The 23539-nt window shown below is 43.6% G+C and overlaps 1 protein-coding gene across 1 annotated transcript in view; it reads left to right on the top strand.

Annotated features, from left to right (window-relative positions):
• The first annotated feature begins 6776 nt into the window (after positions 1–6776).
• The window catches only part of LRGUK (leucine rich repeats and guanylate kinase domain containing), a 73368-nt gene continuing 56605 nt past the window's right edge, over positions 6777–23539 (top strand). The window contains exons 1-4 of the mRNA XM_042467819.1: positions 6777–7044; positions 11122–11228; positions 13996–14094; positions 16975–17056. Coding sequence (XP_042323753.1) covers positions 6777–7044; positions 11122–11228; positions 13996–14094; positions 16975–17056 — 556 coding nt within the window. The remainder of the gene's footprint in view (positions 7045–11121; positions 11229–13995; positions 14095–16974; positions 17057–23539) is intronic.

Here is a 23539-nt window from a genome sequence, read left to right as displayed (position 1 = left end):
TGCAGTCATTCATTCAATCATTCATTTATTCATTAATTCCAAGGCTATGTTCTCACCTTGAGATCCCTCTCTGTTACCCTGAGAAATGAGGAAGCATCAGGCCCAGAGACCAGACAACCCTACAGCGAAGACTCCTGCCTACTTTCAACCATGTGTATATCCAATTGCACATCTGGAATGGTATCACATGAGGTATTTATGTCTCTGTCTTTTTAAATCATGTCATTACATTGCCTCATTCTCTGAATGTTTCCTGTACCTGAAGCAAAAAGGCCAAAGGGTTCTTTCCCAGAGCTACTCTGTGATTCAAAGAGGAGGCTCATGAGATGCGACGTTGGTAGCAGGAAACTAAAAGCCAACCTGGTGCAGTGGTTTGGGTGCGAAACTAGGATTCCAGTTGACCAGGGTATGAATCCTCACTAACCATGGAAACTCACCGGGTGACATTGGCAAAGTCACATCTCTCAACCTAAAGAGAGAACAATTGATGGCACACCTTCTCTGAATAACACTTGCCAAGAAAACCCCATGATTTCTGCCATAAGTCAGAAAAGACTTGAAGGCACATAACAAAACCAACAACAACAAAGCAGAAAATTGCCCCCCCCCCCTTGAATTTCAACAACTGGCTTCCTGCATCATATTAAAAAGAAACCTGATGCTTTCTTACTATCATCTGAGGCTTTCAGGGGTCCCAGGGTACATTTCAGTGTCATCTTTCCCCTCCCAGTTTCAGTGGTTTTCAAGTAGTATATAATGGGTTTTTAATAAGTTGAAAGCATTTTTAAATGGTTTCAAAGCATTAGTTAATGTACTTTTAATTTATTTTGTCATTACTTCTTTACATAATTTGTCCCTAGTGTTAGCTAGTTAGGGCTCTAGATTTTACACACACACACACACACACACACACACACAATCACATAATATTCCAGTTGTCATCAACCATTGCTTCCACTTATGAGGAAAGGGGACATTTTCTTCCCCCAACTAACTCATTCTGTTAATTTGACCAATTTTCCTAGCAAGAAGATATCAGTTTTGGACAATTGTTGCTTGACATCTGTTCCAGGCTTTAGGGATTATTCACAATTTTTCATCACTTTTTGATTGCTTCACTTCCAAGGCTATGTTCTCACCTTGATTGCATCACTTCTTTCTCACGCTCACCAATCTCAACTGAAGCATCACTTGCTCTTCGGTGGAAAAAGTTCACAGTCACCTGAGAATCATCAAATCCAAGTGCCAGATTTGGGTTTCAGTTTGGGAAACCCAACTTCAGATCTTGGCTTGTTGTTTCTTGCCCTGATCGATAGAATCATAGAATCATAGAGTTGGAAGAGACCACAAGGGCCACCCAGTCCAGCCCCATTCTGCCATGCAGGAAATCAAAGCATCCCCATTGACAGATGGCCATCCAGCCTCTGTTTAAAGACCTCCAAGAAAGGAGACTCCACTACACTCCGAGGAATGAGTTTGTTCCACTGTCGAACAGCCCTTTCTGTCAAGAAGGTCCTCCTAATGTTGAGGTGGAATCTCTTTTCCTGGAGCATGCATCTATTGCTCCGGGTCCTAGTCTCTGGAGCAGCAGAAAACAAGCTTGCTCCCTCCTCAATATGACATCCCTTCAAATATTTAAACGGGGCTATCGTAGCTTTTTCAGAGATGGACAGGATACAAACTTAATAAAGCTCTGGTTTGTGAAATAATAAATCCAAGTACTCAGATCTGGTTCAGCCAAGAATGTATACTCTCATCATTTGAAAAATTTCAATGAATGTGTGGAATGCTTCCAATAAAGAGCAAGCAGTGTTTCAGCTGAGGCTGAACATTTCCTGTGCAACACTTTCCTTTGCCAACCATCATTTGTTTTGCAGGCAATAAGTGACGACAGCATCTCAGGTCTCAGGTATAACATTAAGTGTGAGGATTCTCTTGGGGAATCACAATTCTTACTAGAGTTTGGCACAATAAAAACTGGAAGGTCTCCTGTATCTTTAATGACTCTTTGGAAATAGGAATTTCAGCATGTCTTGCTTGATACCTGGTTGCGTGGCAGGCAAGACCTCCTACAGTTCCCTCTTCTGTTGTGGTTAACTGCCCTTGAGCTGACTTTGACTCATGGCAACCCTGTGAATGAGATGTCCCCGAGTCCCCCATCCTCAGTCGCTCTTCTCAGGTCCTGAAGGTTCAGACCTCCTTGAATGAGTCTAGCCGTCTGGTGTGCAGTCTTTCTCTCTTGATAGTTTTGTGTGGCTTTTTCGGCCTATATGGCCAAGTTCTAGAAGAGTTTATTCCTTATGTTTCGCCAGCATCTGTGGCTGGCATCTTCAGAGAATGCTGCATAGAAGTGAGTGGGGTATATATATACTGTGTGACTCTAAGTTGGGAGGAGTGATTTCCATGTTAATCTGTGCATTGTTCTGTTGTTGAATAGAGTCACACAGTATATACTGTATATATATACTCCCCACTCTCTTCCATGCCAGCATTCTCTGAAGATGCCAGCTACAGATGAAGGCAAAACGTCAGGAAGAAACTCTTCTAGAACATGGCCACAAAGCCCCACAAAAGCCCCACAAAAAACTATGGATGCTGGCTGTGAAAGTCTCCGACTTCACGTTCTTCTCTTTATGCTTCCCTCCACCTTTCCTAGCATTATTGTCTTTACTACTAACTGATGTCTTCTCAGTTGATGTGGCCAAAGTATAACAGCCTTAAGTTGATCATCTTATCTTCCAGGGAGAGCTCAGGCTTGATCTGCTCCCGGACCCATTTGTTTGTCTTTTTGGCCATCCATGGTATTCTTAGCACTCTTCTCCAGAACTATATTCCAAATAAATTGATTTTCTTTCTATCCACTTTCTTCTACTGTCGCAGCCATACAGAGTGATGGGCAATACAGTGGCTTGGACAATTCTAACTTTATTGCTCTGTTGTCTATCTTTATTCTTTAGGATCTTGTCTAGCTCTTTCATAGCTGCCCTTCCCATTCCTAGTCTTCTTCTAATGTCTTGATCAGATGAGTGTGGAACTGGGGTGCGCACTGTTTTGCGCACTGGGTGGTTCGAATTCGCGTTATTTCGCACAATACCATCATACCAGCATTCGAATGGCCCAATCCGAACTCACGTGAATGCGCGAGCTGCCGAACTGAATGCGTACTGGCTCCTCTTTTTGGAGCGTGTTGGCCAGTGCGCTGATAAGGGGATTGGCGATTTCCTGGATTGGGGCTCTGTTCGATCTCAGCCTGGACATGAGTCTGGTGTGACTACCCAGTCCTGAATTCCCTCGCAAGACCCCAGATTCCAATTTTTACTTCAGTGGGTCTTTCCTCTGCGGTTCCAGGGAAGCGGGGGGGGGGGCGGTTCCAGCGGCCTCCTCCTCCCCGGCTTGAGAGGCATCCCTGGCTGCATCCCAGGCAGGGAAGAGGCGCGGGGGTCGCTGGAATCGCGGTTCCAGCAGCCTCCTCTCCTCCTCCCGGCTTGGGAGCCAGCCTAGGCTGCCTCTCAAGCCGGAGGAAGAGGAGGAGGCCGTTGGAACGGTGCGATCGCCGCGATTCTAGCGGCCCCGCGCCTGTCCCTGCCTGGATGCAGCCCAGGCTGGATCCCAAGCCGGGAGGAGGAACTTTTAATCAAAGCATCCCCATTTACTTAGATGGCCATCCAGCCTCTTTGACAGCGCTGGAACTGCTCCTCCCCCCCCCCCAGAATACATACTCACACACACACCACAACGTAGAACCGGGCATTGCTAATTTGTTGCAAGGAGGTCATGTACATTAAACCAAGCAGGAATGTAGAGAGGAACATAACGGGCACGTTTTATCGCGATTGTTGTGCATGAGATGGCTCTCCAGCTGTTTACCGGGCTGTCATGACGGGACCTCCCCTTTCACCCCGGAAGCGTTTAAGGTCGCAACCCATGCAGGGCACCATGAGCATGGCGAGGGGGCCGATACGAATCAGCCAATCCTCATGTTGAGCACCGGTGTGAAAAAACATTCTGCACTGAATGCACTTCGCGCGAATGCGGATTGGGCCAATTTGAATCCTCCAATCGGAAGGACTCCCAGGTATGACAGTACTTTGCGAAATAACGCGAATTCGAATCGCCCAGTGCAGAAGAACCCCAGTTCCACACTCATCTGATAAGGGCCTCTGTTCTGATCAACGATTGATCCAGGCATGGAAATCTTTGCCTATTCCAATTTCCTGATCATCATCTAGGTTGAATTTATGTCATCCTCCCTCTTCTACAACCATTAAAGGGACAGGAGTCCTCTCCAGATTCAGCCGACCCTATAAAAGATACAGGCGGCAGCATCTTTAGTTTTCAATATGGCAAGCCTAAATTCCTGCCCCACACTTAGCTTCCAGTGAATGGGGTAACATGGCTAAGGCTGGGTATGGAAGAAGGCAAACGGTTGTTCATGTTCCATGCTAATTTAGAAAACGTAATAACTTTAATACCAACCCTGCTCCGCAAATCAGGAGATTCGATGCCTCCCATGCTTTGTTCTGAAACTTGTGTTCCTTTGACATTTCCCAGTATGCCTTGCGTAGAAAGATCTTCCCAGGGGCAACTTCTGATGCAGGCAGAAGGATGCTTAGCCGCAAAGAGGAACTCTTTCCCATTCTCTCTCTCTCTCTCTCTCTCTCTTCTCTCTCATTAAAAGGGCTTTCACATTTATTGCCAGCGAGATAATGAAAGAAAGCCTTTGGGTGACTTTTATTGCCGTTGTTAATAACTTTCCCCTGAAGCAAAGATAAAAGTCAGTGGATGGTGTCCATAAGGAAGCCCCCTCTTAACTGATGACACAGCAATCAACGATTATTCTGACATTATGATTGCTGGGAGAAGGCAGCAATGAGGAGAAAGAGGGAGAGAAAGCCCTCAAACACGGCAAGGCGGCAGCATCATCAGAGGCCAGAAAGAAAGCGAGAGACGGGGCTGGAAATGAATACAGTATGCAATAACTTTTGGACTCCAAAAAAAAAAACCGCTACGACGAATAACTGATATACTCAGAAATTTGTTGCTCGTGCCTTCAAGGTGTTTTACAACTTATGCCTACCCTAGCATGGGTTTTCTTGGCAAGATTTGTTCAGAGGGTTTGCTTTGCTTTCCTCTGAGGCTGAGAGAATGCAGCTGTGAACTATAAAAGCAAAAGTATCTTTAAAAAGTCCTAACCCTCCTTCTATTTTCCTTGCAGGCTCCTGCTTCTCTGAGTATGCCATACCACTTCTCTCAACAAAGTAGAACTGCAGGCGATGAAAGGTACTATAAAAGGGTTGTCAGATCCAAGGCTTGGTCCCTGACTCTACAGTTTTTATGGGCAACCTCCAGCTGAGAGATGAGAGTTTGGCAGAGGGCTCAGGAATAAAAGGGCTGTGCATAAATGTCTGCTTTGTCCAGGAGCAGGAGCCTGCTGCACTTCCAAGGCTTAGAATCACAGACTTGGGAGAGACCAGAAGGGCGATCCAGTCCAACCCCATTCTGCCATGCAGGAACTCTCAGTCAAAGCATTACATTGACATATGGCCATCCAGCCTCTGCTTAACACCTCCAAGGAAGGAGACCCACCATAATCTCCGAGGAAGGAGTGTCTCTCCACTGTCGAACAGCCTTACTGTCAGGAGGTTCCTCCTAATGTTGAAGTGGAATCTCTTTTCCTGCAGCCTGCATCCATTGCTCCATTGGGTCCTGTTCTCTGGAGCAGCAAAAACAAGTTGCTTCCTCCTCAATATGACATCCCTTCAAGTATTTAAACAGGCTATCATATCACCTCTTAACCTTCTCTTCTCCAGGCTAAAGATCCCCATCCCTGAGTTGTTCCTCAAGGTTTCATGGTTTCCAGACCCTTCAGCATTTAGTTGCCCTCCTTGGACACATGGCTCCAGTTTCTCCCACATCCTGTTTGAATTGTGGTCCCCAGAAACTGGACGCCGTATTATTCGGATGAGGCCTGGGCAAGCAGAATAGAGTGGCACTATTTCGTTCCCTTGATCTACACTTCACTGTGCAGCCTATTGATTTGTCACTGAACTGGCACAAGAGGCTCTAGGGGCTGTATGTATGTACTTCCTCCCTGCTTCCTAAATCCCAGTCGTTGAAGTGCCAGGGCTCACCCTCCACTCTGTTTGCATCCACTTAGAAGCAAAGGAAGCGAGATGAAACATTCTTCTCCCATCAACTCCAGAAGCCCCAGAGACCTTGGCCATGAGTCAGGAATTCTGGGAGCTAAGGTCCAAAACATCTGGAGAGTCCAAAGTATTGCAGTCAGCCATGTTTTCATGGCTGCATCCACATTGGAGAGATAACTTGGTTTGGCACCGCTTTAACTCTTTTTCTGGCTCATTGTATGGAATTCTGGGGTTGGAGTTTGTTGTGGGGCCCAGCGCGCGAAGCACCGCTCCGCGTGCCATTATTGCCCCTTTCCTGGTTGCCAGGCAACGGTCTACACAACATGGCGGCGACTCCACTTCCGGCAGGCTTTGCGCGCAACGTTTCTGGCGGCTCCGTGCTGCGCGCGCAGCTGGGTTGCCGGGGAAACGTCAGTACACAAGCTGGCTGCTACTTCGTGCCGCGCAGTTGCCGGGCAACGACCAGTACCCAAGATGCGGCGAGTCCGCTTCCTGCCAACCATGCTGCGCGCGCAGCTTGTTGCCAGGCAACGGCCAGCAACACCAGATGGCTGCGCCTGGCAGGTCCCTTGAGGGAGAGCGAAGAAGGCGGGTTATTTGCTTGTGACTAAGTAGGGAAGCGAGGCCAGGATGCTGCCCGCGAGGGCTCCCGCTTCTCCCCGAGGGGCCCGGCAAGGGAGGCCGGAGCGGCGAGGAGATGCTGGGCCTGATGCGCTCTGGCGGCCTCCTCGGCCTCCGTCACCTTCTCCCTCCTCCTCAACCGCTTGGAGAAGGAGGGCCTGGAGGAGCAGCGCCCAGCTCCAGCCAAGAAGGCGAGGAGTTCGAGGAAGAAGAGGAGGCCGCCGAGGAGGAGTCCACCGAGTCCGAGCCGGAGCCGGAGCCGGAGCCCATGATGGAGGTGAGCCTTTGGGGGTCTGCTATTCGGAGATATAACGGCCGCGGATGGAGCCCCTACACGGAGAATTACGGGAGCCCTCTCTTTTGAGGGTTGCGCCGCACTCCTACTTACGGGAACTTGTGCTCCCCTTCGGAGATTACGGGACCCTCGCGTTCCAATAACTCTGGGATTGATATGTGAGATTTGGGGGGGCGCCTACACCGAGAAACTACGGTTCACTCGTGTTCAGGGCTGTTGTGGTTGTGCTACTCTGATAATTACGGGAGTCGGCAGAGTATTGAGAATTTTGGGGGCGCTTACACGAAGAATTACGGAGCTGTCTGTCTGTTTCCAGGAAGAGAAGGGGATTAAGGGCCGTGCTATTCTGGTAATTACGGGAAGGTGCAGCCCCAGGCTCCTCTCCATGGAGACTTAGGGGGCCCTTGTGTCCTTATGGGGCTGTGCTCTTCTAACATTCATTAGAGCTGCCCCCAACAGACAAACCTTGGCGAGTCACACTCTCTCAGCCTCCTCTGAGCAGATCCTGCCCAGAAAGCCCAGGATAGGGCTGCCTTAGGGTTGTTGAAAGGGGCTTGTGGCACTCCTTGATGGGGGCATCCTTTTTATTCCTTTGAAGGTTGAAGGCTAGTCTGCAGAGCAGGATGGGGAGAAACAGGCACCGTTCTAAGTCACATAAGGCAGGTTTGGGGCCAGAGTTACGGGTTTTGATGTGACCCATGGATAGGTCGAGGGTAAGGCTTAGGGGAATGTGACTCAGATCTAAAGGATGGGCAAAGGACAAGAATGGCAAAGAGTTACAAAGATCCAGCAGTCCTCACACTTTGCGCTCAGACTAAAGTTTGCTGGATGGATGAGAGAACAGGTGGGATCAGTGCTTTCAGGGCAGACTATGCACCAGGGGATAGGTGCGTGTCTATGTGTGTGTATATTACACACTTGCCCTCCCTGTTCACTAGGGTTAGGGGCACAGAAACACCAAACATGGAAAAAGCGAAGTTACAAAACCTCCATGTTTTGACCTGAGAGGACACCTCTCTAGGAATCTCTAGGTCCTCCAGGGAAACTCTGTGGTCAACGTCCGTCTGACAGACACTGGCCATAGAACTGCGCTGGAGGAGCTACAAAGGCCAAGTGGTGTCTTTCAGTGCAGAGTGACCATAGAATTGCACTGGGGACTCGATGTTCCTAGAGAGACATTAATCGAATCCATGAATAATCAAATCCACAAAGTCAAAGCTGCAAATATGGAGGGATGAGTGCATATGGGTGTGTGTGTGTGTGTATATGAACAGTGCTTGCACTGATCCATGGATAAGTCATCTCTGTTTTTTTGGGTCAATTTTTGACTAAAATATCTAGACTTTACTGAGTATTTTGTTGAGAACTGTCCTCAATCGACCTCCATTGATGGCTGCCTGAGGATGAGAGACCGGCAGACTCCTTGTCCCCACTATTTCCCTTAGTCCTTGCAGATTCATACCTATGGCTTCCTCAGTGGACGCCATCCTCTAGTGTGGTGGTCTTCCTCTCTTTTTCCTTCTTTCCACCTTCCCTAGCCTTTTCTAATGAGCCACGTCTTCTCAGGACGAGGCCAAAGTATCATAGCCTGAGTTAGTTCCCTTGGCTTCCAGGAGAGTTCTGGCTTGATCTGCTCTCGGAGCCCTTTCTTTGTCCTTTTTGGCCATCCATGGGATCCTCAGCACTCTTCTCCAGGCTGCATCACAAGGATGTATTTGCTTTTTACCCACTTTCTTACTTGTCCATCTCTTGCATCCAGACATGGCAATGGGGAACACAATTGCTTGGACGATTCTGATTTCAGCTTAGTGTGTATAGAATGTCTTTGCTCTTGAAGACTTTCTAATGATGATAAGATGATGATGATGTCTTATACCTCACTCTTCAGCAAGGCTGTCAGATCAGCTTACAAATTGTTAATTAGACATTTCTAGTCCTTTCATGAGTATATACAGCATCTTAAATTTGTGTTTCACATCAATTTTAAATCAGTGGTTTGTGGCATATACTGGATACCCAAGCCCCATTAATACAATGGAATATTATTATTATTACTATAGCAGGCCCATGGTTTCTGCTGGAGTTTGTTCCGGTTCCCTTGTGATAACAAAATTGTGGATACACAAGTCCCATTAAATATAATGGCATAGCAAAATGGCATCCCTTATATAAAATGGAAAATCAAGGTGTGCTTTTGGATTTTACTTTTTTAAAAGAAAATATTTTCAGCCATGGATAAAACCACCGATGGTAGGGGGGCTGACTATATAGGTCCCAGTTTTGGTGCCATCGCTGCCAGCAGCAGAGAGCAGTTCTTATTGGTGTGTCTGTGTGTTACGTCAACGTGGCAGATCCCGCTGGGCAGACACAGCAGACGATTTCTCGATTTCTTGCAGTGAGATGCCACTGAGCAATTAGCCTCTCTGTGGCCAATTAATGGTCTTGGGAGGGTCGATTCCTGTGGTGCGGTTGTGCTAACCAGGTCTGGACCTGATTGATGGGGGACCTCACGTCACGCTCCTTGCGCTAACACTTGTTTGCTCTATCCGTGTTTTTTATTGTGGTTTAATTAGACGAGGTAAAAGAAATGTTTATTATCCCTCCAATCTCTAGGGTACCACCTGATGATATCATTGCTCCATAACATGGGCTACATTTCCTTTCCTCTGACTCTTTTGCCCCACGGCCAATTTTCTTCCATATCTTTTTCATCTATCTTTGCTTGCCAACAGCCTTGCGGCAAGGAGATCATGTCGCAGGTTGGTTATCCGGAAGAGCTGTGGGTTGAACCTTGCCAAGCATCAATAATAATAGTAATTATTATCATTATCATTATTTCTCATCTCCTTACCTATTGATTGAGGTGGGGAACAACAACAAATAACATAGGATGTAACTTTATTTAATTAATTAATTAAAATTTTATGTTGCTGTTGTGTGGTTTCAATTCATTCCCACTTATGGTGACCCTATTATGATGTTTCCTTGAAAAGTTACTTCAGGGGGGGGGTTGCCATTGCCTCCTCTGAGCTTGAAAAATTGTGACTTGCTTAAGGTCTCCCAGTGGGTTTTCATGTACCCTGCCCTATATCAGGAGATCTCAGTCTGGCTTACCAGAGCCTAGACACGGTTAAAAACAGTAAGAAAGTGTAAATGCTAAAAACATATTAATAATATAAGTCGCAACCAATTTTATTTTGTTTTTTAAGTTATAAGTAAAACAAGTATGCATTGAATATTAAGTCCCTGAGACACAGACAAGTTTTAACTTGGCACCTAAATGAGAAGAGTGTTGACACAAGTCAGGCTTGTAGAGGGAATGCATTCCACCGTTGGAATAACACCACAACATCAGTTAAAAGACCATGTTATGCTAATCTAGTTTTCCCCCCACATTTGCGGCTTGCTTAATATATTATCTCCGAATCCCTAGTCCTCCAGCGCACTCTGCCAAAGGTTGACCATAGAGTTGTGCTGGAGAACCTAGAAGCCCCTAGAGAAAACACTTCTCTTGCATTTGTAGGGCCTCCAGCATGAGTCTATGGTCAACTTCTGGCAGATGTTGATCATAGAGTTGCACTGGAGGACTTGGGCTTTCCTCGAGCGGTATTCTCTCAGGTAAAAAATATAGTTTGGTTTTTATTTTTCACATCATGGGTTCTAACTCCAGCAAATGTGGAGCAACCACTATATATATATTAAACTTAATCAAAAAATACTTTAGATTCATAATTTAAAAATAATCTGAATAGACTGGTCTTTGCTGTTTGATTTAAATGCAGACAGTATCTCAAGCCGACAAATCTCTTTCTTTCCACAATCTGGGGGCAGCCTAAGAAAGCGGCCCTGCTCTGAGTACGGTCACCTGATTTGGTGAATGAGTAGTGTTGTCCAGAGGACCTGAGTGTATCAGGCAAGATTATACGGTAGGTAACCTGACTCAAACCACATACAGCTTTAAGGTATAACCAACGCTTTGTGTTTTATTCTGCTAGACAAGAATATTCACTTGTTCTTGGGTTATTTTTACACAATCAATCTATTTTCTCTCTTTCTCAGGAGGAATTTGTGGTGTGCTTCTTGAAGAGATGGTCGCTGAAGCTTTGCACAAACTGGGGCGTTCAGCCCCTGGCACAGAAAATGTCTACCTTGATCTTTCCCTTTCAGTAAGTTCATGTTAAATGCTCTGAATTTTGGGTTCTCCCATGAAAGATTGTAGAATCCCCCCAACCAAGGAAAGATTCCCTTTACTTCAGTGAGAGATTTGACCATAGAGTTGTACTGGAAAGCTCACAATTCCTAGAGAAAATACTGCTCTAGGCATTTGTAGGTCCTCCAGCATGATTTTGTGCTCAACCTCTGGCAGGTGTGACCACAGATATGCACTGGAGGAACTGTGAGTCCTTCACCCCGAACCCCAGCGAATGTGGAGGGACCCTGTATAGCATAACTTGCTGGACTGTATAATACTAAGACGCACCCCACAAAATACAGTTGTTGTGTTTATGAAGATTGCCAAGACTATGTGAAAGATGTCATGCACTTGCAGATGAATCTCATAGCATGCTCATTAGCATTCTCTTCTATTTTTCCTTCTAAAGCTGTGAACTTCAACTTTCTCACAATGTGATAGTAGAACCATACCTTGGTCACCTTTCAAAGATATAGCGGTTAGTCGGTAGAATCGTATGTAGAGAGATCTTATTAGTGCCTTTGAGACTATCTGAAAGAAAGAAGTTGGCAGCAGGAGTTTTTGTAGACTTAAGTCCACTTCTGCAGATGCATTTTCTGGAGTGGAAAGCCAGAGACAGACTTATATATGCCTCCCTGTGTGTGTGGAATGTCAATTCAAATTCAAAATCCTTGTGTATGGAAATGAAGTGGCATGTCCAGTTTTAAACAATGGTCATTGACAGACAAAGACAGAGGAAACTAGCCTGAGATCACTTGGTATCACCTTGAAGTGGTAGCAGTGACAGGGTTACATGTTCTGATTCTGTTTCCCTTTTCTCTCTCCAGGATCGCCTTTTAAGTGACTTAATATTCTCTCCAGATATGTTTCATCTTGAGAAGCTAGATCTTTCCAAACAATAAATCGATGGTACGTGGTCATCACTTTTGGAACCTCTGGACTGTAAACCATTTCAGGCAGCCGAGGAAATGTTTTGGACCACTCAGCTCTCTTATATAAATGCGTTCTTGGCTCCACTTAAGTAGCTCTTCAGAATGATTGGATCCCCTGGAGAATGTTAAGATAGCCTGTTCAAGCCATATAACATGCCATAATGACCTATGCTCAACGACTAGAACATAAAGATTATTGTCCAGTTTATTATCTGAGAATAAAATGCAAACAACCATGTTAGTTCTGAAGCCGGAGCTGAGAATTAACATTAGGAACAGACTTGTATTGAGCTCAGATCAATGATCCACCTAGCCTTGCGGCTGTCTGTACTTCCCAGTTTGGAAGCAGAGGTCTTTCTTGCACTATCCTATGGAATAGTTCAGCGGGTTTGGTTCCAGGGATTGAGGTACTTGAGTATACCAAGTAAAGTGGGCCCCTGGTGTGCTCTGGGGTTGGTTCCAGGACCCCACCCCCCATGAATACCAAAATGTGTGATGCTCAAGTTACATACAGTGGCTAGTGAAATGGTGCCCTTATAGAAAATAGCAAAAAACAAGTTTTGGAATTTATATTATTTTCAGGTCATGGATGGTTGTATCCATGGATACAAGGGCCCAATTGTATGTTGTTTATCGGGGGAAGTCAATTTTCTTGTAGCTCTTCCATCTTCTCACTCTCTTCCATATACTGAACAACATTAAATGGACTTTTAAGGTACAACTTGAGTCTCCCTTATCCGGGATATGAAATCCAAAATACTACAAAAACCAACCCTTTTTTCAAGGGTGGCTGAGATAGTGACACTTTTGCTTCCGATGGTTCAAAACTTTGTTTTGTGCACAAAATATTAAGAATATTGTATGAAATTCCTCAGGTTATGTGTATAAGTGTGTGTATATGAAACATAAATGAATGTTATGTTAAACTTGGATCCATCTCAAGGTATCTCATTTTGTTGTATATTCAAATAATGGTATTCCAAAATCAAAAATCCAATCCTCCTCTGGTCCCAAGCATTTTGGATAAGGGAAACTCAGCCTATAATCACATATAGAATGGAGAGGCAAAACATATTCAGATTTATCAAGGCCACTGATATATCTGTCTGTTTCAGTACAGCAATATGTGAAGCATGATGTGACATATATGCTTTTTCCCGGTTCTTCACATTTCTAAACAATGACAAATCAATGGGACAAGAAAATTGCCATGGTCATCTGAAAAGGGAGAACCTATACAGAGGTCTGTACAATTGGTAGGGCTTCATGTTTATGCATAAAATCCACTGACTAATCAGTGTTTAGCCAGAGCTTGAGGAATTAATTTTTTTAGATATGACTCAAAGAATCTGTGATTCTGGGGGATCCTAAGAAATGTAGCCTAAAACTTTCTCAGGCCTAAGAGATGGACAGGATAACACAGGCCAAGCCCAGGTTCTGTCCAGTTCAGTCCCAGGGCTGCTGTGTTGACAGGCAGGTGTTTTACATGTCCCTTTGCTGCCCCACCATGGACCCACTGCTGCTGCGTGCCCTGTACCTGCCTCCACAATCATATCCTCACAGAAGACCCCCATTACAGCCCATAAGGGCAGAAATGGGGCACCTGGCTACACCTCCATGTCCAGGTGCCCCGTCCAACATCACAGGCCACGATGGGGGCCTTCTGCATAGAACATACAGCTGAGTTTTGAGTTATCACTAGATATTTTTTTACAGCACTGATCCAACACTAAAATTATCTCAGTGGTGAAATCATAGTAGTCTTCTTCTTCCTCTTTTTAAAAAACTTTCTTTATTTCTTGTTTCCAGATCTTTCATGTGTCAGTGAGTGCCTTATTTGCTGAACTGGATGCTTCTCATAACTGTCTAACCACGTACTTTGACTTTAAACCACCTAAGAATTTACAGAGAAGAAAAAAATGTAGCTCTGTCCATTGCCTTTGAGTTCTGGCTAGCTGCCCCAAAAGTGGTTCATAAAAAAATCTATACAATGTTTTTTAAAAAAAATTTATAGTGTACTTATGTGGCTCCTGCTGCCCAGAATTTCTGTTTTTGCTGCCATGGTTTTGTTTGCTAATGGAAGAAGTTGGGCTACCCAATATTTTAAAACTCTTTTGGGCCACCAATAAGTTCCTTTTGGTTGGCAACTCTGTGTAAAGCTTCAATCCCGGCTCTGCCATGAAACTGACTGGGTGACCTCAGGCAAGTGACATGCTCTCAACCTCAGGGAAAGCAATGGCAAACCCCTCTGAACAAATCTTGCCAAGAAACCCCAAGATAGGTTTCCTTAAGTTCACTATAATCGGAAATGACTCGAGGCACAAACCGCAACAAATCAGGCTTTTCTTAATGTGTAATTGTCTAATTGTTGTGAACTTAATCATGAAGACTTTAATCAAATGCAATCATCCTTTTTTAAAGTTCAAAATATGTCAGTCATAAACTGTCATCTGCATATAGCAGGGTGTGCACCAGACAGCCTTTTGGGGCTCCCAGTCACACACCTTCTAGGGTTCCTAGATGGCCCTTCTCCTTCCCCATAATATGAGAGTTTGGTGGTTTCCCAGATATTGGTTACATTTCCCTCTCTTATTCTAAAAAGTTGTCATGGCTCTCCTAAGGCATAGCTACTCGCCATGTGAGCTTCCTTTATATTACTGATTCCCAAACTTTGATCCTCCATACGTTTTGGACTTCAACTCTCAGAAGCCCCAGCCAACTTGGCCAACTGTCAGGAATTCAGGGAGGTGAGTCTAAAATATCTGGAGGGCCAAAGTTTGGAATCACTTTTCTAAATATGCTTTGGTTTCAATCCCACTTTGTGTTGGGGCCCCCACATCATGACATGTAGGAAACCAAGAATGTATCTGAAATTAAATTCTGCACTTTGAAAGAAGTTTGCACCCTTATAGATAACTTTGGTGCGCAGGTCCTTCTTTGTGGTGGCTTGCTTTTCCACATCTAGTCTTCATAGCCAGCACACATTTTTTTCTCAGACTCTTGACATCAGTTTTCCTAATAATTCCTAATGTTTATATGGCACTTCAGTGATCACGACGGTGCTTTGATTAACCTCTCAAAAAAGGGAGCCTTGCAGTTTTGCGTGAACCACCGTGAACAAGTTTATATTGATGTGCAGGTGATGCCAAGACGATATTGCTCAAGGGCTTACTCCTAGCCTAAACAGTCATTTTAAAAAAGATGAGCAGGTGGTTAGTTCTTTCAAATGTAGACTTTTGCAGACTAGTTTTTAAGGGTGGTCTGTTTTCGCCAGAACACAACTTGATTCACTAAAACAAAATAGTGCTCAAACTAGCCATTTTCGTGTCACTTTTAAATGTTAGATATGTGTTAATTTCACTTTCTAGAAGATGAAAGGGAGTTTAGGAAGTGGTATTGGACCTTACAATTTCCCAGCTTTAAATCTGTGTCAGGAAATTATTCCTGAGATGCCTAAAATGTCTGCTATTCAAAAATGTAATAGCATAGCCCTGTGTCTGTAGGGTGCAATCCAAAAGTAAAGACGCATTAGGAAGGAATGGAAAGGAAAATAAAATGGGAGAAGGCTCAGCTGATATAATGCATGAATGCACAAAATAGAGGAAGTGATTTAGATGTCAAGTGAAGGGCATTCCAGTGATACAGAGCTGTGTAGGAAGCAATGCAGAGGAGGAGAAGGCAGCCTTAAACTGAATAAATAGGGTGCCATGTGTTCATGGAGTTAAGTGCATTAGTAGGGTTTGGGTTGGGGAATTACTGAGTGCAGATACTGTCTAACTATCATAATTTGGTTGGGAGAATCCAGATTAATCCTCTGTTGCCCCACTTTTTCAGCTGCTTTTGAAATGTCCCAATTTCTTTCTCCTCTTCCCACTTTCCCCCTGTGTCTTCAAGGAGGGGGGTTGTCTCTTTCCCGGGAGGCTTAAGCAAAAGCAGACTGATGCAACCTCTCCTGCCTTGTGTGTGCTTCTTTATTAATATCTTTTTCCATTTTGACCACTTGATATTCCTTGGCCACACAAGTCTTGGCTTTCGTCAGTAAAATGTTGGAGAGTCTGAGCGCAAGTCCTACTAAACCTCACCATTTCTAACTAGGATTGATAGAGGTGCAGTCCAACAACATCTGGAGGGCCACGCATTTCCTATCTGTGGCAGAGAGAAAGCAGATACAATAGATATAGAGGGTTAAGAACATGGAAATATTTGATGCCCAACTGGCAATGATGTTAAGACAATGATTTTGAAAGTAGCCATCTAAAATAACCTGATGGCAAGAAGAAGTGCTCCATCCCCTTGCCGTTAATCCTTTCTCATGGGTATTTTTGGACAATGTCTGCATCTGCACTGCAGAGATAATTCAGTTGGACACCTCTTTAACTGCCATGGCTCAATGCTATGGAATTCTGGGAACTCCCTCTGGCAGAGAAGGCTAAATGTGTCACAAAACTACCAGTCTCAGAATTCCATAAGATTGAATCATGGCAGTTAGTGGCGTAAAACTGGATTATTTCTGTAGAATGGATTCAGCCTTTGAGAACAGGCACTGAAGTAATAAAGCCCTTCATTTGCAAATGGAACAGGAACTCTGTCTGTGTTTAGAAAATTTCCAGTGTTTTGAGTAGCGAGTTTTACGAATGTACCCATGAATTTTGCTCATGCATCAACAACATCCCATCTCAAAAAAACGGGCCCTCCAGTTTGCCATTGCAGAGTATGGGGCAGGGGAGACTGACAAATGGGAAATAGTCTATGGCAATTACATGCATTCTCCCCATCTTGCATCCCCAGGTAGTGAATTTTGCACACAATGAGATCCCAGAAATGCGAGATCTTTCCGCCTATACGTCTCTCACAAAGCTCATACTGGATAGTATCCTTTTTTTGTAAAGTGGGATTTCTAGAAATAAGTGGGATAGTATAGGACGGTTGTTAATAGTTCATCCCATGACTCTTTTCAATATCAGGGTTTTTTAAATCCATAGATTCTGAAATCAATTTAATATTAATTTTGTTGCTACCTATAGGTTGCGCTATGTAGAAGGCTGGAGTCCAGTTCCAAAGCTGGGTTTTTTAGGTTTTAAAAAATGTATAGTGAGAAAAAGAATAATATTTATGGTTTAATTCCATTAAATTTCAATCCAAAAGGTGAACAAGACTGCACCACACTTTCTGTGTATGTTCAATACAAGAGGATTGTGATGCAGTGACTTGTGACTCGTCAGCATTTCTCATCTCTAGATAAGGGATATTAAAGGTCTAGGATTCAGGCATAAACTTTGCGTGTTTCAGCAGGTGAAAGGCTTTGAGTCATTCTCCCAAGAGGTGCAGATGGAAAAGAAAAACAACTCTCTCATCTCTGCATCACCTGGATACGAGAGTTCTGTGTTTTAACTCTTGCCTTCCTGATCTTTTCTACACACACACACACACACACACACCCAGCAATTATAATCAGTGATATAGAAACATCTCTGGTTTTAAAAGAAAACAACGCTGTAAGCTTCTCACACCATATCTTTCTATATTCAAATAAAATGACTATATTGACTTCATCCTATAAAACTTAAAATAAAGTGGCATTGTAAGATAGTCTCTTTATCTTATATTATTTTACTATCTTTATGCTTATTTATTAGCTCAGTCTAACTCATTGCTCTTAAAGATTTTTTATTACTTTTTTAAAAAATACTAAATAATTCATTTTTCATCTCTACATCTTTCTTACCCCTGCTGTTCTTTATCCAATACGTTAATTTTATACAGTTAAGTGAGGCCTAACATTTAATTTCCCAATTAATAATCTCTGGGAGGCTTTCCCCATCTGTTAATCTAAATATACTCTCTGCCCTTAATAGATAATAAATTTGTTCACTGCCGGAGTCTGATTCTGTTTCTTCCAAATACAGTATACTAATAAGATTCTAATGAGACTTCTATTCTTTTTATTTCCTTAATATTTCTCAATATTTGTAACTAAAACTTTGCGTAACTGGTCAATTCTGCCATACGCACAGCATGTCTGAATGTCAACATGTCAAGTTCTCATGTTCGGTGGACACATTGGGTGATAAGGTTGGGTAGAGGACCCACAACAAGGGTGGGGTAACGAAGGCCTCCAGATGTTGTTGCACTACAAGTCCCAACTGTCCTAGCCAATATAGCCAGTGGTGAAGAATGCTGGGAGTTGCATTCTAGCAACATGTGCAGCGCTACATGATTCCCACCCTTGCCCTGTGTCAACATTCTTCCTAATCTGCAACCCTTCCATGCTCACCTCAATACGGCCAAAGTTGGTGGGGCTGGAAGGAAAATAGTTACTCCAGCTTCGTGGCTGGCTTACACCTTCATCCACCACAAGGTTATGTCAGGGAACAGGAGCGCTTGAAACCGGACACTTCTGATGCCACTATTGCCCATTCAAGAACACCTCCTTTTTGTTGTTTCTGCCCTTGGATGGAAGCACAGCAAGAATGACAAAGGTTTCTGCTCCCACAAGAAAGAGACTTATGAATGTTGATTCCATCTCTACCTGCGGGCATCTTTTTCCATGGGCAAGAAGGGAGATCTGCATCCTATGGGACTTTTCCAAGGAAACATTGAGTTGCAGCTGGACAGGGCAATCGTGTGGTTGGTTTGGGGAGTCTGAATTTCCATTGCCCTGCCAGACACCTGCCACAGACCTGGATTGCAGAGTCCAAGGACTCCTTGCCTTGCTAGGCGATATCAATCTTGGGATGTGAAAGTTTCTCAAGGCACAATTGCATTGCATTTCTGCATCCGCACTGCAAAAATTATCCTGTTTGACACCACCAAAGCAAAAGTGGTTAAAGCAAAGCCCACAGGCTGCATTCAGCCTCATCTCAAGACCCCTGGGTTTGGATCATTGGAATTTGCCCAGCCCTGATTTGAAGCTTCTGGCCACTTGTTCCTGCTCCTCTCTGTCTAAGCGTAGATCTTCCCTTCCTAGGACCTGGGGTGACCAGCTATCCCAACTGCAGTGGAGGACAAGGCACTGTGAAATGTAGGACATTACACAATAAAAGCTAGAAACACTGATAGAAATGGAAATGCATGCTTCTTAGTCATGTTCAAAATGGAGAACATTTTGGAATTCCTCCTGGATGGAAGGCTGAAGTGTAGGACATGTCCTGGAAAAGGAAGACTTCTGTCACCCTGTTCCTGACATGTCCATGTCCCCCAAGTCACCCTATATCTTTCTAGCTTTGCATCCAGTGGAGCCTAATGTCATGTCTGACAGATTTGATTTCAGCCACTTTTTAGTTCAGCAATAGAAAGCTCAGACCCAGGTGCTCAGGTTACATTATTTGCGTGTTTCACAAGGCATTCGGCTGACATGGTTCTTGTCAGCTTGTGGCCTAGCGCCTCACTCCCTTTGCAATTATAATTTCCTGTTGCAGAAGCAGAAATAATGTGACAGGAATGAAATGGGGGCCAAGGCTGATAATTACTCATCTGAATAGAGAGAGGAGGCATTCCTCCCCCTCCTTTGGAAAGAAGAAAGAAATGCTTTGAATGCAAGCACTATACTATCTCTACTTAGTTCATTTGTATTGTTGCCAGCAATACAGCAAAATGAACTGTGGCATGGACAGAACAACAGAGATCCGAACTAGCTGAGCTAAGAAAGTACTCTATTTAACTTACTTCCTGGTTCCAAATCAAAAAGCATCCACTGATGGATATGCATCTTGATGACTAGAAAGGTGCACAGTTAAAAGATGAACAGAATTATACTTGTTCTGAATGCCAGATATTAATCTGACAGCCTCCATGAGCCAGGAAATCTTGTGAAGCCCAATAAAGGTATTTTGCCCCCCTGTAAGCCATTGCACAGCTTGCACTGGCAATTTAGGTGGCATTGTGTCCTCTGTGTGAACTTGCCGCCTCCATGTCAGGAAAAAAAAGTAACCAAAAGAGGCTAGTGAGCAAAATCAATCAATCATAGAATCATAGAGTTGGGAAGAGACCCCAAGGGCCATCCAGTCTGACCCTTTTTGCCAGGCAGGAAAACACAAAGCACTCTTCACAGATGACCATCCGGCCTCTGTTTGAAAACCTCCAAAGGAGACTCCATCGCCCTCCAAGGCATTGTGTTCCACTGAGAGACAGCCCTTTCCATCAGAAGTTCTTCCTAATGCTGAGGTGGGATCTCATTTCTTGTAGCTTGAAACCAAGAGGGAGGGTGCAGTTTATATATATACTGCACAAATTCCCCTGACACTTAAAAAAAATCTAAACACAAAGAATCGCTTACCATACATCCTGTATCCATTCCAGATTCCTCAGAGAAATCCTGCCATCTATACAGAAGCAGTTCATTTATGAATCTGCCTTAGTTTCTGAAATAACAGGAGACTCCAATGGCTCCTTCATTGGTGTGAATCCTAACTCAGTGCTCATCCAAAATAGTCTAAGAACACATGGGTTAGCTATTATAATACTACTCCTTATGTTTTACCAGTTGTCTTTGCCTCTGCTTTGACTCATTCCATTCTTTTTGGGGTACCTGCACCAATTTCTTGGATCCGCACTAGGGGTTCTCCATTGTTTTTGTAACTGGGCCATGGTTTGTTGAGGTACTCCTACAGTTTGAAGGGTAAATTTCCCCTTCTCTGATTTTTAATTATTATTAACACTTAGAGTGTTACTGAGAGCCAGTGTGGAGTAGTCATTTGCGTGTTACAGTGGGATTCTAGGAGACCAGAGTTTGGATAACTCAGCCATGAAAACCAATTGTGTGGTTTTCCACAAATCACAATGTCTCAACCTCAGCGGAGGACAATGGCAATTGCCCCTTGAAGAAGTCTTGCCAAGAAAAAACTCTGATAGTGTTTTACTTTCTGGGTTCTATGGGGCAAACTGTAATTCAGGACAGGTTTCATCTCCCGTATCAGAAATGTTTCGGACCAGAAGTGTTTTGGTTTTCAGAGTTGTTCAGAGTTTGGAATATTTGCATATATATATAAAGAGATATCTTGGAGATGGGATTAAACATGAAATTCATTTATGTTCCACACTTCCTTCTACACATACATAGCCTGAAGATCATTTTACATGCAATATTTTTTCATAATTTTGTACCTGAAACAAAGTTTGTGTACAGTGAACCATCAGAAAACATTGGCTTGATGTCCAAACTTATACATCTATGTTGGTTTATTTTTTCATATGATGGGTGTAACTGATAAGGCAGACATATCAACTCTCCTCTTTTTTCTCTGTTTTGCTGGTCACATGTAGCCATAAGGGATTCTGGAGGCAGCCACTGTTTACCTTGCCTGCTATAGGAAAGTACATAGCTATAGTAGGATCAGGTAGGATAGACTTTCGCTCTTTATCATTTCAAGCTGTATTATTGCATTGTTTACTGCTTCTGCAACCTAACTCTGAATGTCTGTGTTTCTCCAATTCTCCCATCACTGATGCTGTTAAAATACTTCTAGTTCGACAGAGGACAAAGAGACTGGCTATGTGTAAAAAGACTTTGTAAAAAAACATTCTTTGCTAGAAGTTTTGTCATTTGACATATGCCTGTAGTGCAACAGACAGCAAAATAAAATATTCATGTATAAAGCCACTTTCAGCCCAGCATTTCAATTAAACTAAGGTTCTAGTTCCATGCAATTTTGCCCAGTTGCACAAATAAGATGCAAAATATTGGTAGTATTGAGATCCAGTGCTGCATAGTGGTTTGAGTCTTGAACTATAGCTCTGGAAACTAGGGTTCGAATCCACCGAAACCCACTGGGAGACATTGGCCAAGTCACATCTCTCAGCCTCAGAGGATGGCAATGGTTAACCCCATCTGAAGAAACTTGTCAAGAAAACTTCATGGTAGGTTCACTGCCTTAGGGTTGCCATAAGTCAGAAATGACTTGAAGGCACACAACAACAACAACAATCAAATGCACTGGAAAATTGAGGACATGACTGCTAGCTTACTGCTAGCCTATGAGGGGCCTGGAGCATTTGTCCCATTGAACCATTGATATTCTAGCCCTGGATCCATGGAATTTGGAGCAGCCCTGCACACTTCCCATTTATTTTGGTTAAGTTTGTGTAAGGAAAACTTCTCAGTTCATGTTATCTACTGTGTCTATCTGCAGGAAGGTACAATTTAGAATTTCACATCAGATGCCAAAACATCTTTAGCCATCATTGAAGCTGATTTCCTCCTCATCTGTTCTCTGCCAAAACCAGAGAGGACATGAGAGTTAGACAAAAACAATCCCCTTCTAACCTACAAGTGAACTGATGTGCTGTAAGCCTTTTGGAGAAGCTCCGTTGCTGAATTGACAAGAACAAATGCCTCCTCTTGTACGTCTGGAAGCTGCAATGCAGATTGGGGAGGCTATTATGGCTTTCCTTGACAGTTGCAAATGTGCACCCAGCACGCGCACGCACATTGGAATGCGCACACCTGACAGGATTATAAATCTGTCCCCTCAAAGGTGTTGCTTCAAAATCAAAAAAGAGGGATACATTCTTTTCAGGCTCTGATACCTGGCAAAGCTTTTGCAGTGGACCATTAATACTCCCAAATTGGTTTGTTAGCAATGCTGACTGAATTCCCACTTTTATTGATGATCTCGCCTCACGCTTAAAATCCCTGTGGCTTTGAACAGGGCGGCATGCCTGCCTTAGCAGTGTCTGTCCTATTCTCTGTACCATTTTGTTACAATGGGAACAACGGGAAGCATGTTTCTTTTCGGGACAAATAGACGGACAGTGAATCCAAATTGGATTATGGATTCCAAACCCCTTTAGATGCTTGGCTAACAATGAGCGTTTAACAAAGGCCACATTTTGAAATGAACAGGGGCTGGTGTCATTTGGCTGTCCCCATGGACCTGTTCTTGCTCAATTTGAAATGTAAGCAAGGGGCAGGTTAACCCATTCTTCTCTAGCAAAAGTTTTGACAGCCTCCATGTCTTTTTTTATCGTTTATCAATTAAAACATTTCTATGCCGACCTTAAATATAATTTAAGTAGACTAAAAAACATTTAAAATATGGTAACAAATTCAGAGAGGTTATAAAGGTTAAAACGGTTTTAAGACCATGCAGGTGTTGCACTGCTTTAAAGTGTGTGGTTTTTAAGCGTTTTAATCTTTTTAATTCCATTCTATTTTTAAACAAATGGTCTGTTTTAATACTGTTAATAGTTTAATTCCATTTTAGTTGTCACCTTTCTAAGTTTTTAATTGTACTGTGCTTTTAGACTAAGCTGCTTTGACTCCCAATTTTGGAGGGAGAGTGGCATACAAATGATGATGGTGGTAGTGATGATGATGATGATGATGATGATGATGATGATGATGATGATGATGATG

Source organism: Sceloporus undulatus, chromosome 5 (assembly GCF_019175285.1).
Source record: "Sceloporus undulatus isolate JIND9_A2432 ecotype Alabama chromosome 5, SceUnd_v1.1, whole genome shotgun sequence".
Lineage (NCBI taxonomy): Eukaryota > Metazoa > Chordata > Lepidosauria > Squamata > Phrynosomatidae > Sceloporus > Sceloporus undulatus.
The sequence above is the reverse complement of the archived record's forward strand: the minus strand, read 5'-3'. Positions and strand labels throughout refer to the sequence as shown.